The sequence below is a fragment of the Juglans regia genome, chromosome 2, assembly GCF_001411555.2.
Source record: "Juglans regia cultivar Chandler chromosome 2, Walnut 2.0, whole genome shotgun sequence".
NCBI classification, from domain to species: Eukaryota; Viridiplantae; Streptophyta; class Magnoliopsida; order Fagales; family Juglandaceae; genus Juglans; species Juglans regia.
Window position 1 is genome coordinate 7,531,609 of NC_049902.1, and position 14,880 is coordinate 7,546,488.

Below are 14,880 nucleotides of genomic sequence, written 5' to 3' on the forward strand. Positions count from 1 at the left end.
TAAAAAATAGTAAAAATAAAAGTAAAAAAAATAAAAGATTTGAAGTATTCCGACGGAGAATTTCGGTAATTCTATGTGGATGTAGCAACGTCCTAAGCAATAATGTGATCTAAGATCTTCCATCTTGCAATCATTCTCGATCTTTCTAGCACCGAACATTAGATTCACAACAATCTAATGCTTTAGATTATCGCAAAAATCGACATTATAATTATCCTTTTAATCTTTTTGCTACGAAATCATTGAACTGAGTCACTCAACTAATCTATTGGTATCATATTTTCAATTTTTCTTAGGTTATAACGATTACTTTGAAAATAAATAGTAATTTAAAATGACATTAAAGTAGAGATGAATGATTACTTGCCACAAAAAACTATGAAAAATATATGAATACGAGACGGAAAATGATAAATTTACAATTAATTTATAACTATTTTACAATTTTATTTAAGATGAAGGGTAGTCATGTAAAATGGAAAGGACAATGCTATTGTATCTATAATGAGTTGAGATGACATGAGTTGAGATGAAAGTTAAAAGTTGAATAAAATATTATTAGTATATTATTTTTTAATATTATTATTATTTTAAAATTTGAAAAAATTAAATTATTTATTCTATTTTATGTGAAAATTTGTAAAAGTTATAATGATGAGATAAGATGAGATACATTGAGAGTATTTCTCAATCCAAACCTAATGTGTAAATCTACTTTTTTTTCAATTATTTTTCATACAATTTTAAATATTTTAAAATAATAAAAAATATCAATTCACTAATAATCACTTCTTTAATTATTAAATAAAAAAATAAACAAACAATCAGTTATATTTCTCGGTGTATTAAGCATTTTTTAAAATTTTAATTATTTTTTAATGAAATGACATAATTATATTAGTTGATATAAAATAAATTTAAAAAATATTCAAATTTAGGCAGAGAAACTTTTTTTTAATAATAGTAATTATAGTCTATAAATAAAAAATAAAAAAAGAAAAGAAAAGATAATAGAGAAAATAAGGGGAGAAAATAAATATTAAATGGGTTTACAATATGTCTGAAAAGTGCTACAGATTTGACCACATTAACCTATCACCACATAGGTTGTAGGTACTGCAACCACACACTTAGCTTTAAAGCAATTGGTTGATCTGTATCAATCGTGGAAAAATTATTATGGTTTTTTCAATTACTTTTTTATCCTAAGTTTTACAATAATGATATATACATAATATATTATACAATAATATTATAAAATAAGAATATTTTTATAAAATTATATCATTTTTATAAAATATTTTATAAAAATAACTCTCAATTTCTTAGAAATAAACACATAAATTGATATAGATTAATGTAATACATTAAATTATAAATTTATTTTTATTATAAAGTAGATCTAACGTATCATACGAAATTATCAATTTGTAAATTTATTTTAAAAAAATCACTATATGGTTGTAATATTTTTCTCTTTTTAATCCAATAATTGTATTTAATTATGGTTAAAAATACAAGGAGAATTGTAGGAAATCTCAATATAAATCTCATTACAATGAATGCAGTGCACACAATAAAATAAAATAAAAAGGGCAAAACATGTAATAATTTAGATTCGGATCCTTGTTTATTAATTAAGCCAGGGAGAAGATTGCTAAACTAGAGGATAAATGTTACAGTCACAAAGAGATTTTATAACAGTAAACTTACAAACTGATATGATTTTATATGATATATTAGATACACTTTACAATAAAAATAGTTTTATAATCTAATAAATTATATTAAATCACGTCAGTTTGTAAATTTATTTTATAATTAAAATATTTCTCAAACTAGAAATTATATTTCAATTATATTTAAGTAAATTCAGTTGTACGATTCATGTAGACTATAATTGCTAAAGTAGTAATTTCACCCACTTCCACATGGGTTTTAAAGAGAAGTGGTTGGTAAGGCAAGAGATAAGAGAGAAGGAACAACTCCTCCCTCTAGTAGATGAGAGGTTTCTTTTGGTTTTTATAGTGAGAAAGGGTAGAAAATAAAAAGCTTTTAGAGAGAACATATAAGCCAAGCCACGTCCGACATGTATCATTTTCAATCATACTGGTTAATCTCATATATTTTATGCAATTTTGATTTTTCAACCACTTAAATGGTAATCATTTAAATATGTCGGCATAAAAAATATTATTATAAATGATCAAATCTAAGATAAAAATCAACATAAATTATATTTCTTTGATAATACTCGATCTAAATCTCATCTCATCTCATCTCATTTCATCATTACAATTTTATCAAATTCTCACTTAAAATAAAATAAATTTTTCAAATTTTTCAAATCTGAAAATAATAATAATATATTAAAAAAAATATATTTTAACAATATTTAATTCAATTTTCAACTTTTATATTAATTCAACTCATCTCATCTTATATGTAAAAACAAACGAGATCTTAAGAAAACTTAATTGAGTTCATGAGGATGTTAATCCTAATTACTCAGGCCATTAAAATGTATGTAAATTACATGCTTGATTAGATTTGCAATTTTTAGTTTATTTTGTGAAAAGAATAGTTGAACAACCTCGATGTAAAAAAGAAAAACATGCACACACACGTCAACATAAGTAGTTTGAATTTTGCTCACAAGATGTCAGTGACCAAGATAAGTGACAATAATTTCAATGTGTTTGGTATTTTGACGTTATGAAAGGAGGTTAGGTTTGTCATCAATTGGGTTAACATCACTTATATATATATATATAGGTACCACAAACCCCACCTAGCCTTAAAAACATTGGTTGATCTATATCAATCAATTTTAAATATGTGTACTCTTAGATTTTGGCCCGTTCAAATAGTGAGATGAAATAAGATGATTTTAGATAAAAATTAAATAAAATATTGTTAAAATATTATTTTGAGATTTGAAAAAGTTGAATTATTTATCATATTTTGTGTGAAAATTTAAAAAAATTACAATAATAAGATGATATGAGATGAAACCGTTTCTGTATCGAAACGGCGCCTTTGGCATTATCAAACATATTGACAAGTTTTTGAAGATCAAAACTTATGGGAAGAGGAATTGTACAAAGAAATATAAGTTTTTTTAATAGGAAAAATGCTATTTATTGTCATTTCAATCATTATTTTCTCATTATTCATTCATATGATATCAAATGATTATAAGCTAAATAAATGACGATAATGACACCATATTAGGATATGATAGTGGATGAACGAAAACTTATCTTTTAACAAGCTTTCCAAGACATTTTAGTATTAAAATAGGCATATATTACATCTCCATATCATTTTTATGCTAATGTGACCTTGTCTACCAATGCTTAGACAATATTTTATTTAAAAAAATAATAATAAATTGAATGATTGATGGTCATGAATACCATATTAATATATAGAGACGTGAGTAAAATGATTATATAATATATTATATTTTTCTCTGATTGTTTTTATTTTATTTGATTTATTTTACTATTTGAGAAAGTCCCTCAAGGAGGTGACGAAGAAACAGCTCACTTCTTTATGTATATTTTCAACCTTCATTTATTATTATATTTAGAAAAATAATTTATAGAGTAATTTTTAGGAAAAATAATTTAAAGAGTAATTTTTAGGATATACCGTAAATATTGTATAAATTTTTTAAAAAATAATAAATATAAAATTTATATAAAAAAAATTATTTTATAATAATAAATTTAATTTTTTTTTAAATATATGACACTTATATAATTCATGATTTTATTTAATATTATTTTTAAAAAAGATATCTTAAAATATATATGTCTATTCATTAAAAGAAAAACAAATATCTGTCATATCAAGAAACACGTGTCAATATTTTAGATTTCTTCAATTCAATAAGGAGAAAAACTCGGATTCGTTTGGATTCGTAAATGATCTCAGCTCATCTCAGCTCATCTCAACTCATCTCACTACTATTCAGCAACTTTAATTCATAAATCTCACTACTATTCACAACTCATCTCATTACTATTCACAATCCATCTCAACTCATCTCAACTCATCTCAAATCATCTTCGAATCCAAACGTCTCTAATTATCCATTTGGTGACAAGTGATTGGTCAAAATCATAACTCATTAAAATTTTATGTAAATTATATGCGTCATCAACTTCTCTTTTCTTTTGGGTAAAATGACAAAACTAGCACAGCCTTACAGTAAAAAATAAAATAAAATACAAGAACTTTGGCCAGGTTGGGTTGAAACTTACTAACTCCTGTGAATTTATTCATAGATATTAAGCATTTTAGAGCTGCCGACAGTACTTTAAAAGAAAAAAAAAAAAAAAAGCTGCCGACAGTACCGATACCAAAATTAATTAATATTCAAGGGTCATAAATTGATGTACCAATATTTAATATAAAATAAGTGTATTGTGGTAATTTTATTTTATTTTTTTATTTTTTTTTAAAAATAGTTGATTCATAAGTAAAAAGACTGAGATATTTTATTAAATAAATATTATCTATTTCGAGTAAATAGTAAAAAAAAAATTGCCCAAATTATATCTTATATCTATAAGGTATAAATTATTATAGGTTCAATCTATTTTTTAATAAAATTAATTTTACAATCTAACATATCAAATCAAATTACGTTACTTTATAAGTTTATCTTTATAGAATATTTTTATGGTTAAAGTATTTCTATTTTTTAAAAATAATTAAAATAAAATTAATGAGAAATTGCTAATGTGAGTTCCTCCTTTGTGTATGGTATTTTCATAATATCTCATTATTATTTATTATTTTATTATTAATTTTTATTATTATTTAATATTTTATTATTATTATTTTATTACTATTCACATAATATTTAAAAATATTTTACTGTCCAAACGTAATTAATATATATTAAAAGGAAATGCCTTGAGGTATAAAAAACAGATACAATGGGTCCTGTATAGTCAGATTGTACTGTTTAAATCCCATTTAATTAAGAAATAATCAAAAAATCCCAAAGCCAGAAAACATTCTTCAAAGCCACAAAACACGACACATGCAAAATACATGAGAAAGATTTGGTGCAGGCATAACTTGCAGTCAAAGCTAAGGTAATGGCTGAGCATGGAATCTCTGCCAAATATCAATTACACACCCAAAATATGCCCCCCCTCCCCCTCCTTTTGTTTAAATAATTCTGCATCATCTATCTAATAATCTCAACCTTTCCGATTCTCAACTGTTTCCACATACCTAACCTAACCCATGACTAGAAAACCTTAGCTAAATTTTAGCTGTTAACTTTTAGCCAAACCGACAAGTATGATTCCCACCTATTTCACATTATCTGTTTACTGTGGTGTCAGAAACGCCAAGATAGGAAGGCAGAGAGCACGTTCCGCACCGGAAAAGAGCAACTTTATTTGAAGTACTTCGAAATAAGTTGCTTCCGAGTTGAGTTTCACTGTTGCCATTAGTGGTGAGTTGTGACATTTGAGGTTGGTTTTCATCTGGGTTGGCCTTATTTTATTGAATTCTATTTGGGTTGCTTTCGGTTTTGTTCTTTATGTATCCACCACAAACTGATTCTGATGCATGCCGCCGAGGAAAGCTACTTTTAGAACTGAGCGTCTCCATTATTACCATCCATGGCGGTCTTTATCTGGTTTAATTTTATTGAAGGCATTTCTCATCTGGGTTGTCCGTAACCATCTTACATCCTCTCTGGGTAGCTTTGTGTTTATATCCGAACCAACCCATTATAGTATGGGTGAAAAGTCTTATTTAAAAACAAAAATAAAATAAAAGCATGAAAGCAGCCATTTTCTGCGTCTCTTCGTGGATCTAACAAGAATTTCTAGCACAATACGTGTTCTTGATTACAAGCATATTTGTTTCCTTGATGTTAATTTTGCCTTGTACTCTCTCTCTCTCCTCCCACTTTTTTTTAGGATTTTTTTTTCTTTCTATACATTTCTTCTGTATTTTATAGATTGAAATGAATTTTAGCTTTAATTCTTTCAAATTCTTGGTTGGCTGAAAAGATGAAAGATGATTAATGTAGTTTGGGGCAAATAAGAGTTGTAACTTCTGTAACTCCCATCCCAATGAAGTAGAAAAATCTCAAGTGTCATGTAATTCTTTTCTAGAAACCTGTACTAGCTCTACACATTGTATAAGATCTGCCTGTCGTTAAGGAAATACTCTTCTTGTTGCAGTTAACTTGTATAGGCTGAGGTGGTCTAGAGAGTATTTACATCATGGGATTCTACCTCAATCTTTTTCTCATCCTGGTTTCTATCCCTGCAATTTTGGCTCAAGAAATTAGAGTTACTAAAATTGTAGTAGATGGGACTGCAACAGTAGCTGAAACTGACGATAACTTCGTCTGTGCAACTCTTGATTGGTGGCCTCCAACAAAGTGCGACTACAACCAATGTCCATGGGGGAATGCATCTGTTACAAAATTGGTGAGGATCTAGAAGTTTCCACCAAATAAGTGTATATTAGCATTGAAGGAACAATAGCACACACTTTTCATTAAATTGCTGGAACGCAGTGAAGCAATTTGAATCATGGCTCAGTGTAGTTTGTTTTTTTCAGGACTTGTCTCATCCGATACTTGCCAAAGCAATCCAAGGTTTCTCTGTCTGCTTCAATAAGCTTGCTCCTTTTTATAAATGTTCATAACATGCGAATACTTTTGGGAGTGATAAAATTGTTTTTTTATTAGTATCTAGTGGAAATTTCCGACTAACAACATAGTATTACACTTTCAATATTGGTGGGTTGATAGCTTTCAAGCATATGAGGATAAGAATTGGAGGATCTTTGCAAGATCAAGTATTGTACAATATAGGAAATTTGAAGTCTCCTTGCCATCCATTTCAAAAGATGAAAGATGGGTTATTTGGATTTTCAAAGGGTTGTTTATACATGAGGAGGTGGGATGAGCTGAACCTTTTTTTCACCAAGACGGGGTAAGCTTTATGACATTTGAGCAATTTATTCTTCCAATTTGTGTCTACGGTATTTAGGAAAGGAAACCTCATCCACCACCCCCCCCCCCCCCCGGAGGGGCGGAGGTTTTGCACATATTCTTACCTGAATCTTTCATTTGTAGGGCAATTGTGACATTTGGCTTAAATGCACTTTATGGAAGGCACAAGATCAAGAGGGGTGTTTGGGGAGGAGATTGGGACCCTAGTAACACAAAGGACTTGATGGCGTATACCATTTCTAAAGGATACCAAATAGATTCATGGGAGTTTGGTATGGACCGATAGACAAAGCTCTTAACTGTTTGCCATTATCTTGTTCTGCTTCATGATTATCTTTGCCTCTGCTATCGTAGGTAATGAGTTGAGTGGAAGTGGCGTTGGTGCAAGTGTTGGTGCTGAACAGTACGGGAAGGACTTGATCAAACTTAAGGATGTAATGAATGAGTTGTATAAGAATTCCTCCTTGAAACCTTCACTTGTAGCACCTGGAGGATTCTTTGAGCAGGAGTGGTACACTAAACTTCTTAAGGTTTCAGGTCCAAGCGTAATCAATGCCATGACTCATCATATATACAATTTAGGTGCAGGTGAGCTATTTGACAATACAAAATGCTTGTTCTACCTGGAAACCAGGACTTATATTTGCTAGTGGTTTAATTTGAAATTCTTATAGATGGGAGCATTTCAGGACAAATTATTCCAGTGCCTACTTTGCACATTCATTTTCCCCCCCGGAGTGGAACTCTGTCGTGTATCAGCCACAATGAATGGTTACAAGGCCATGAAAAATAGTTAAATGTGTAATTTTCTTGATAAGTAAAATGCATAAAACACCTTCTTTGTTTCTTATGAAATTGTTCAAACTCCTCTTACACCCCCCCTCCTCCCGCAGGCACTACTCATTGACAAAAAAACAAAGTATGGCTTCTGCTTACAGTATATCTAAAGGTTATACCAACCAATTAAAAAGAAACTTACATTTTTGTGTGCTGTACAACAAAAATATTGGCATAATTCTTTGTCTTCTTATCTTCTGTGTGAGTCTGTCGAAGGTTAAGACCCGACAAAACAAATAGGCAAGTGTAAATTTTTCTTTCATACGTAGATTACTTTCAACTCCTAAAGACTGCACTTCAAGACCTCTGGTTTCGTAATGATGCCTAAGATCTGGCATGCCTTGACACACCCAAAGGCACACTTATTTTTATCTGTGCCCTCATGCTTCTGCTTTTACAATTCCTCTCTCCATTTCAGGTGTTGACCCCAGTCTTGAAAGTAAGATATTGGACCCCTCTCACTTGAGCAAGATATCAGATACATTCAGCAATCTTCACCAAATTCTTCAAAAGCATGGTCCTTGGGCTTCTGCATGGGTTGGAGAATCTGGTGGTGCATATAACAGTGGCGGTCGCCATGTGTCTGACACATTTGTAAACAGCTTCTGGTAATTTTGGTTGCCTCTTTCACCATTTTCTTGTTTTTTGTCCATAACTTTTATATAGTTTAAGCATTTTATGATTTACTACTGTTCTATATTATTTGCGTCATCAATTTTTCAGGATTTCTCTTTTTCCTAAATTCTAGGTACTTAGATCAGCTTGGAATGGCATCAAAATACAATACAACAGTATACTGCCGGCAGTCTTTAGTTGGTGGGAACTATGGTCTCCTCAACACATCCACATTTGTTCCCAGACCTGACTATTACAGGCAAGAGCATAAGTTATTGTTTTGTTATGTTTTTTGTTTCTTTTTTCTTTTTTTTTTTTGGGGGGGGGGTGCATTGGTCAGTATTTTTCTTTGCCCAGGCTTATCTAATTATATATCGTTGCCTTTTGTTTGATATCGTGATTTGAGTAGTGCACTTCTATGGCATCGACTTATGGGGAAAGGCGTTCTTGCTGTTGATACTGATGCTTCATCATATTTACGCTCTTATGCCCATTGTTCAAAAGGAAGGGTAAGGCGCAATTTTGACTTATTTAGAAGGAAATAATTGTGGGAACATTGTAGGAGTGTCGAGGAAATTTTTGGATTAGTAGGTGTAAGTCATATCTTTTCGTGGTGAGGTTTTCGTAACCATCCTTTTCATGATTACTTTCTATCATTAGTCATTTCTGCTTACTCCTTTGACCATCTGAACCCGAATCTCTGGCAATCAATATTCTCTCCTTGGCAGATCCAGATTTCATTGAGTCTCAATTATTGCAAGTGCACTTCTTAGGCTTCATTATTGTGCCAACTTAGTTGATTTGCGAATACTTTAGCTTTATGGTCTAAGGTCACAACTCAGTTGTGGCGCTCGATTGAGGCATGTGGCTTGGTATATCTTCAGCACAACTTTTTGGATCAAAGTTTTGATTTTGAAAGTTAATTTCACCTTATCCCCCCCTACTTCTCTCTCCACCTGGCTCCTTCTCTTCAATTTTTACTATAAGAAGATTTTATTTAGAATGAGGGTCTCTCTTCCATAAGTCCCTAAAACTTTCATATACATGTGAAGATTGCTGTTTCTGCAATATGGCTTCTTGTCACTCTATAATATCTTGTATTTCCTGATTTATGTATTTATTTTAATTTTTGAAATTCCCCTATTTCTTTCTGCTAACTTTTGCCTATTGTCATCACATTTTTACAGGCGGGTATTACTTTACTGCTGATTAATTTAAGCAATCAGACTGATTTCATAATCGAGGTTGAGAATCGTATGAACGTAAATTTTCATGCAAATGAGAAAAAAACTCAAGGTGAAGGATCACTGATGCATAATCTTAAGAGAACAGTTTCTTGGGTTGGAAGGAAAGCTTCAGATGGACCATTATACAGAGAGGAGTACCACTTGACGCCAAAAGACGGCTACATTCGCAGTGAAATCTCCCTTCTAAATGGAATTCCATTAAAGCTTACAGATGAAGGAGAAATCCCAAGGTTGGACCCTGTTCATAATGGCTTGAATTCTCCATTATATATCGCACCATTGTCTCTTGCTTTCATAGTATTTCCCAACTTTGATGCTCCTGCTTGTGTATAATTCTTCTCTGCACTCTCTCTCTCTGGAGCTTCATTTCACTATGTCGTGTATAACTGCATGGCATAGTGATTATGGCAATTGTAATTTGTATGTTGTGATGTGATGTATTTACAGCAAGTTGAAGTATCTTGTACTGAGAATAAAAACAAGAAATTTATGATAGAATATGCATTTTAATTTTTACTATTTGATATTGCTACTCTTTTCAATGAAAGTCATCAATTTTCACAATGATTTAAATGAACATATTTCTCATATGAAATTTCTGCATTTCCTGGATCCTTTTTGCGTTTAAATAGTGATGTATTTTCAGGTATTCTGTGAATAGTAATAAAAAAATATATATATATTGAATAATAGTGAATAATAATGAAATAATGAATAGTAGTGAGGTATTCTTACCTCAGTACCCAAACTAACTTTATCAATCATTACCTTGTAACCCAGAAAGTTTATCAGTATGGAATTGGATTTTTTTAACCAGTCGTTATGGAATATTCAATTAAGATGGAGTAAAGAGTGGAGCCATTATTTGAATTTGAGGTCATTATTTTGATACTATACTAAATGAACAATGAAAATAAATTATTCTAATAATTTAATTAGTTTAACACTTCTTATGGCAACCGATATTTGACAAATAATCTTGTTTTGATTTAATAAGCTATATACAGCTTTCTTAATAGAAAGATTTAGCTACGGTTTGGATATTGAGTTGAGATGAAAATTGAAAATTGATTAAAATATTGTTAGAATATTATCTTTTAATATTATTATTATTTTAAAATTTAAAAAAATTGAATTATTTATTATATTTTATGTAAGAATTTAAAAAATTTTTAATGATGAGATTAAATAAAATAAGATGAAATAATTCAAATCGGACCTTAAAGCCAAACTAGTATAGATACTGCTCTTTATAAAGTTGGCTCTTTAGTGGGTTTGCCACCTACACCCCTACTTCCCACTCCCCCATATCATGCTTCCCGTATTTGCCCAACTGGTCGGCAGGTGGCTTGGGACTCACATGTGACCCATTTTTTCCAAATAAAATAAGTTAAGTTAAATTGAGTTAAGTTAAATTAATTTATAAATAATAATATTTTATAGATTCTATTGAAATAGATTTAACTTTTTTAAGTTAGATGAGTTTAATTTTTTTATAAAAAATTAAAAAAATAGTGAGTCATATCAATAATTGATTTAAAATGACTTGAGATGCGTTGAGTTTGATTTAACAACCAAACATAGTTGTTTTGGTGTTAGCAGCAAGAGAGGCCCCGATGAGGGTGGAGGTGTTATGGCTGTTTTGGTTTCTTTTACGCACAGCTCGGTAGTTCAGCTATTACAACATCAGGGAATACACTAAGCGCCGAACCATTGATGGGTTCTGCCTCAACCAGACCATGTCCAACCTGGATTCGATCACCTCTGCCTTCTCCGACGGCAAGGCCCAGCTTGAGGTTGCGATGAGACAGTCCATCATCTACTCCCTCTATGCCCCCATGGTCGAGAGCATTATGGAAATAATTATCAAACGTTTTAGATGTAAATCCTACTGCATTATCCAATCAAATACTTTGAATTGGATAATTAGGAAATTGAGTCCATAATCTAATAATTTGTGCAAAAAATTTAAGAAATGTAATATTTCAAATAGAGAGTAGACAAACATGTGACTATCTAGTTGATGGATCTATTAAAACTAGAAAATATCTAACTGACCCACTTGATAGATGCATAAGTCCACATATATCTTCATGGATTCTTTGTAAAATGATGGAGATTCAATAATTACTTTGGAAGGAGATGGTTTGATAGTTAGCATTCCTTTGGAACATACTACACATGGATAATTAATTAGTGAAAGAATTTTCTGGTTCCTTAACGGATGTCATATGAATTGTTAATTATTTGACACATAATGATTGATTTCGGATGACCAAAACAATCATTAAAGATCTTTAGATCAGAACACTTCTAGTGCATTATAACAAGTGATTTAATTATTTATAATGGTGTATAATATAACATGAAAAAGAAAATTGACAGTTTTTCTAATATAAACTTATTGCCCAAATTTATTATTGTAATGTAAATATTCATCACTGTCTTTATTAGAGATTTCAATATGATAACCAATGCGATAAATATATTTCAAATTGAGTAAATTTCTTTTAGATTTTGAAGAATATAAAGCAACAACAATTCAAAATTTTGTTCCTTTTGGTAACACGATATTAACTCTTTCGGAGCCTTCAATCAGTTCAATGATTCGTATATTGTATTGGCGTTAACTCTATTTAAAGCTACATATTGAAAATATTCATTATCTTTAAGTCTGCCTAAAGAGATCTTCACCAATCATCTTTAGGACTGTTCATCCAGGTTTTGGCTCGGGAACCCGGATATACCTGGACTGAACCCGAGTTTCAAATCCGAACCGAAACCCAGACTGGGTCAGCCCAGGTCAAATTCAAACCGGAATCCAGATGAAACCAAATTTTAAATACGGAACCCAGGTTTACAACTCGAAACTCGGTTCTTTTTTATTTCTGTTTTTCTTTTTTCATTAGTTTGAATGTTTTGATGTTTGAATGCTTTTTGGTTTGAAGTCCTGTCTTTTTTGATCTGAAACCAAGGTGGTGTTGTCATCAAGCTGCACCGGCGGCGAATATCTACTTTTCTAGTTACAAATGCAAAGTTTCCTGAAAAGATTGAAGCACTTGAGCCTGTTACCCAGGTATGCATCCAATTTAATTAGTTATTTTAAAAAATCTAGCATCGAAGACCTTCGCAAGTTTTGTAACTAATTGCGAACATATTTGGCTCAACTTCTTGACATGTGCAGTTATACGCGAGTGTAGACGCTAGAACAAAGGAGAGTTTGAAGGTAATTGATAGGCCTTGGTTTCGTCAAAACAAAAAATTGACAGCGCTTCAAACCAAAAAGCATTTAAACATCAAAACATTTAAATTGATAAAAAAAAAAAAGGGTTATGGGTTCCGGCCCGAAACTTGGAATATGACTGAAAAAAATCCGATTAAGATGAACAGTCCTAATAATTTATTAAATAGCTGGAATACAATAACAAATAAATTTATCATAGTACTATAACTAGATGTAATATTTCAACTTTTAGATGAATCGATGCACACCCATTTTAACAATTATTGGCTATATTTTAGCCTCCTAGATGTTTTAAAGAAGCTTTTTTTTAAAAGAGTCGAGATCACATGTTCAAGAGTGATCTCCTCCCATATATTATTCAATAATCCTCACTTATGGCGGATGAATACTGTGTAAAAAAATTCAAAGAGCACCTGAGTAATTACAAAATCAACCAAAAAATAAACTCAAATGCCAATAAAATCCCACCCCAACCAAACGAACACCAAAAGACCCCACAAACATTAACGTCTAAAATATGGCATACCCAGTTTGTCGAGACGAATAAGCCCTCTAAATTTTCCTGGTACCGAATTCTCGCCATAAAAATCCTTATTAAGTCCTTGAGTCCCTTGTTTAGCTAGGAAATCGGTGACTATGTTAGCTTCCCTAAATATATGGTAGAACCTAACATTAAGCTCAAAAACAAGGTCTGTAATTTCCTCCCAAAAATTTCATAAAAACCAATACTTACAAACTATCGAAGCCTACCACCCCACTATCACTTGAGAATCTAACTCCACTAAATCCCGTAATCCCATTTGCTTGCACATTCGGAGACCATCCAAAAGAGCGCGACGTTTAGCAATAATATTAGTAGCATGCCCATATGAATGAATAAAGCCCGCCAAAACCTCACCTTATGATTTTGAATAATTCCACCTCCCCAGCTCCCCCTGACTCTCCCGAGTTTCCACCGGATCCTCCATCAACATTTAATTTCATGCAACCTCTATCCTGCTAATACAAGTGGTTAATGAGTTGCGCTTGAGCCTTTCATGGAGTTAAATTCTATGTTCATAAATACCTAATTTGATATTTGAGCGAGTTCCAAATTATTCACGTGCTATTTCATTTTGATAAAGTAGATTATTTATTTTGTATCTTATAACTTCATCTATAAATTTTAACAAACAAATTTTGACTTTTTACTAATATCCTTATAAAATTTATATATACGTTTATAAGTGATTATATTTATAATGATTTGAATAACATGTTTAGTATTAAAAACATGCTCTAATTTTTTAAAATATTAAAAATATTATCATAAATATAGAGATATTACTATAAAAATAATATATACGACTTTATTTGAGTTTACATAAATTTATATGAGTTGAGTTGAACTTTATACGAGTTGTATCGTTCAATAATTGATCATAATTTTGTGTTCACAAACAATTCATTTAATAAGCAAATCGAGCCAAACTCAAGTTTAACTAAAGCAATTTTGAGTGACTTGTCAAGTAGTCTTATGTATTTACAGTCCTCCTTGCAATCAATCTAACTGGAGCATAACTACCAAGGATGGTGGCTCAATGGTCATCGGGTTACTCCCAAGTGGTTTGGCATGTACTAAGTCGTTGGTTCAAATCTAAATATGAATTCACCTTAAGACTATTAATATCAGCCGCCTAAGAGTTCATTACAAATTCTCTAGTGGTATTGGCATCTAAACTATGACATAAATCAAACTTGAGGGAACGCTTGCAACTTCTTACCATCCACACGCCCTTACTATCTAGTTCCCGAGTAAGATACTACTATGGTCATGCTAGGTAAGGAAGCAACCTCCAGCTTCCCGCCCTTACTTTTTTTTTAAGATGAGATGAGTTGAGATAAAATATTGTTAGAATATATTTTTTTAATATATTTTTTTAAGATTTGAACAA

General features: G+C 31.0%; 1 protein-coding gene across 6 annotated transcripts; it reads left to right on the forward strand.

The window, feature by feature from the left end:
• Window positions 1–5,075: 5,075 nt before the first annotated feature.
• Window positions 5,076–10,218, forward strand: LOC109002527 (heparanase-like protein 1). Of its 6 annotated transcripts, none has more exons than XM_035687572.1 (10): window positions 5,076–5,482; window positions 6,222–6,473; window positions 6,607–6,643; window positions 6,800–6,983; window positions 7,127–7,275; window positions 7,358–7,591; window positions 8,259–8,448; window positions 8,589–8,714; window positions 8,865–8,964; window positions 9,643–10,218. In XM_035687572.1, exons 2-10 carry the CDS (start codon window positions 6,264–6,266, stop codon window positions 10,033–10,035), a joined length of 1,623 nt encoding a protein of 540 aa, XP_035543465.1. In that variant the 5' UTR covers window positions 5,076–5,482; window positions 6,222–6,263; the 3' UTR covers window positions 10,036–10,218. The 6 variants fall into 6 exon arrangements, with proteins under 6 accessions (XP_035543465.1, XP_035543464.1, XP_035543469.1 ...); XM_035687571.1 differs by having other exon boundaries at window positions 5,155–5,501; XM_035687576.1 differs by lacking the exon at window positions 5,076–5,482 and adding an exon at window positions 5,569–5,668.
• The last annotated feature ends 4,662 nt before the right edge of the window (window positions 10,219–14,880 follow it).

Excerpts from the sequence above, each read along its gene's own strand:
- LOC109002527 (XM_035687572.1), top strand. The coding sequence starts at position 6,264 with ATGGGATTCTACCTCAATCTTTTTCTCATCCTGGTTTCTATCCCTGCA. Across the intron at positions 6,984-7,126 it reads CTTTTTTTCACCAAGACGGG|GGCAATTGTGACATTTGGCT; the intron begins GTAAGCTTTATG and ends TTTCATTTGTAG. Across the intron at positions 7,276-7,357 it reads AATAGATTCATGGGAGTTTG|GTAATGAGTTGAGTGGAAGT; the intron begins GTATGGACCGAT and ends CTGCTATCGTAG.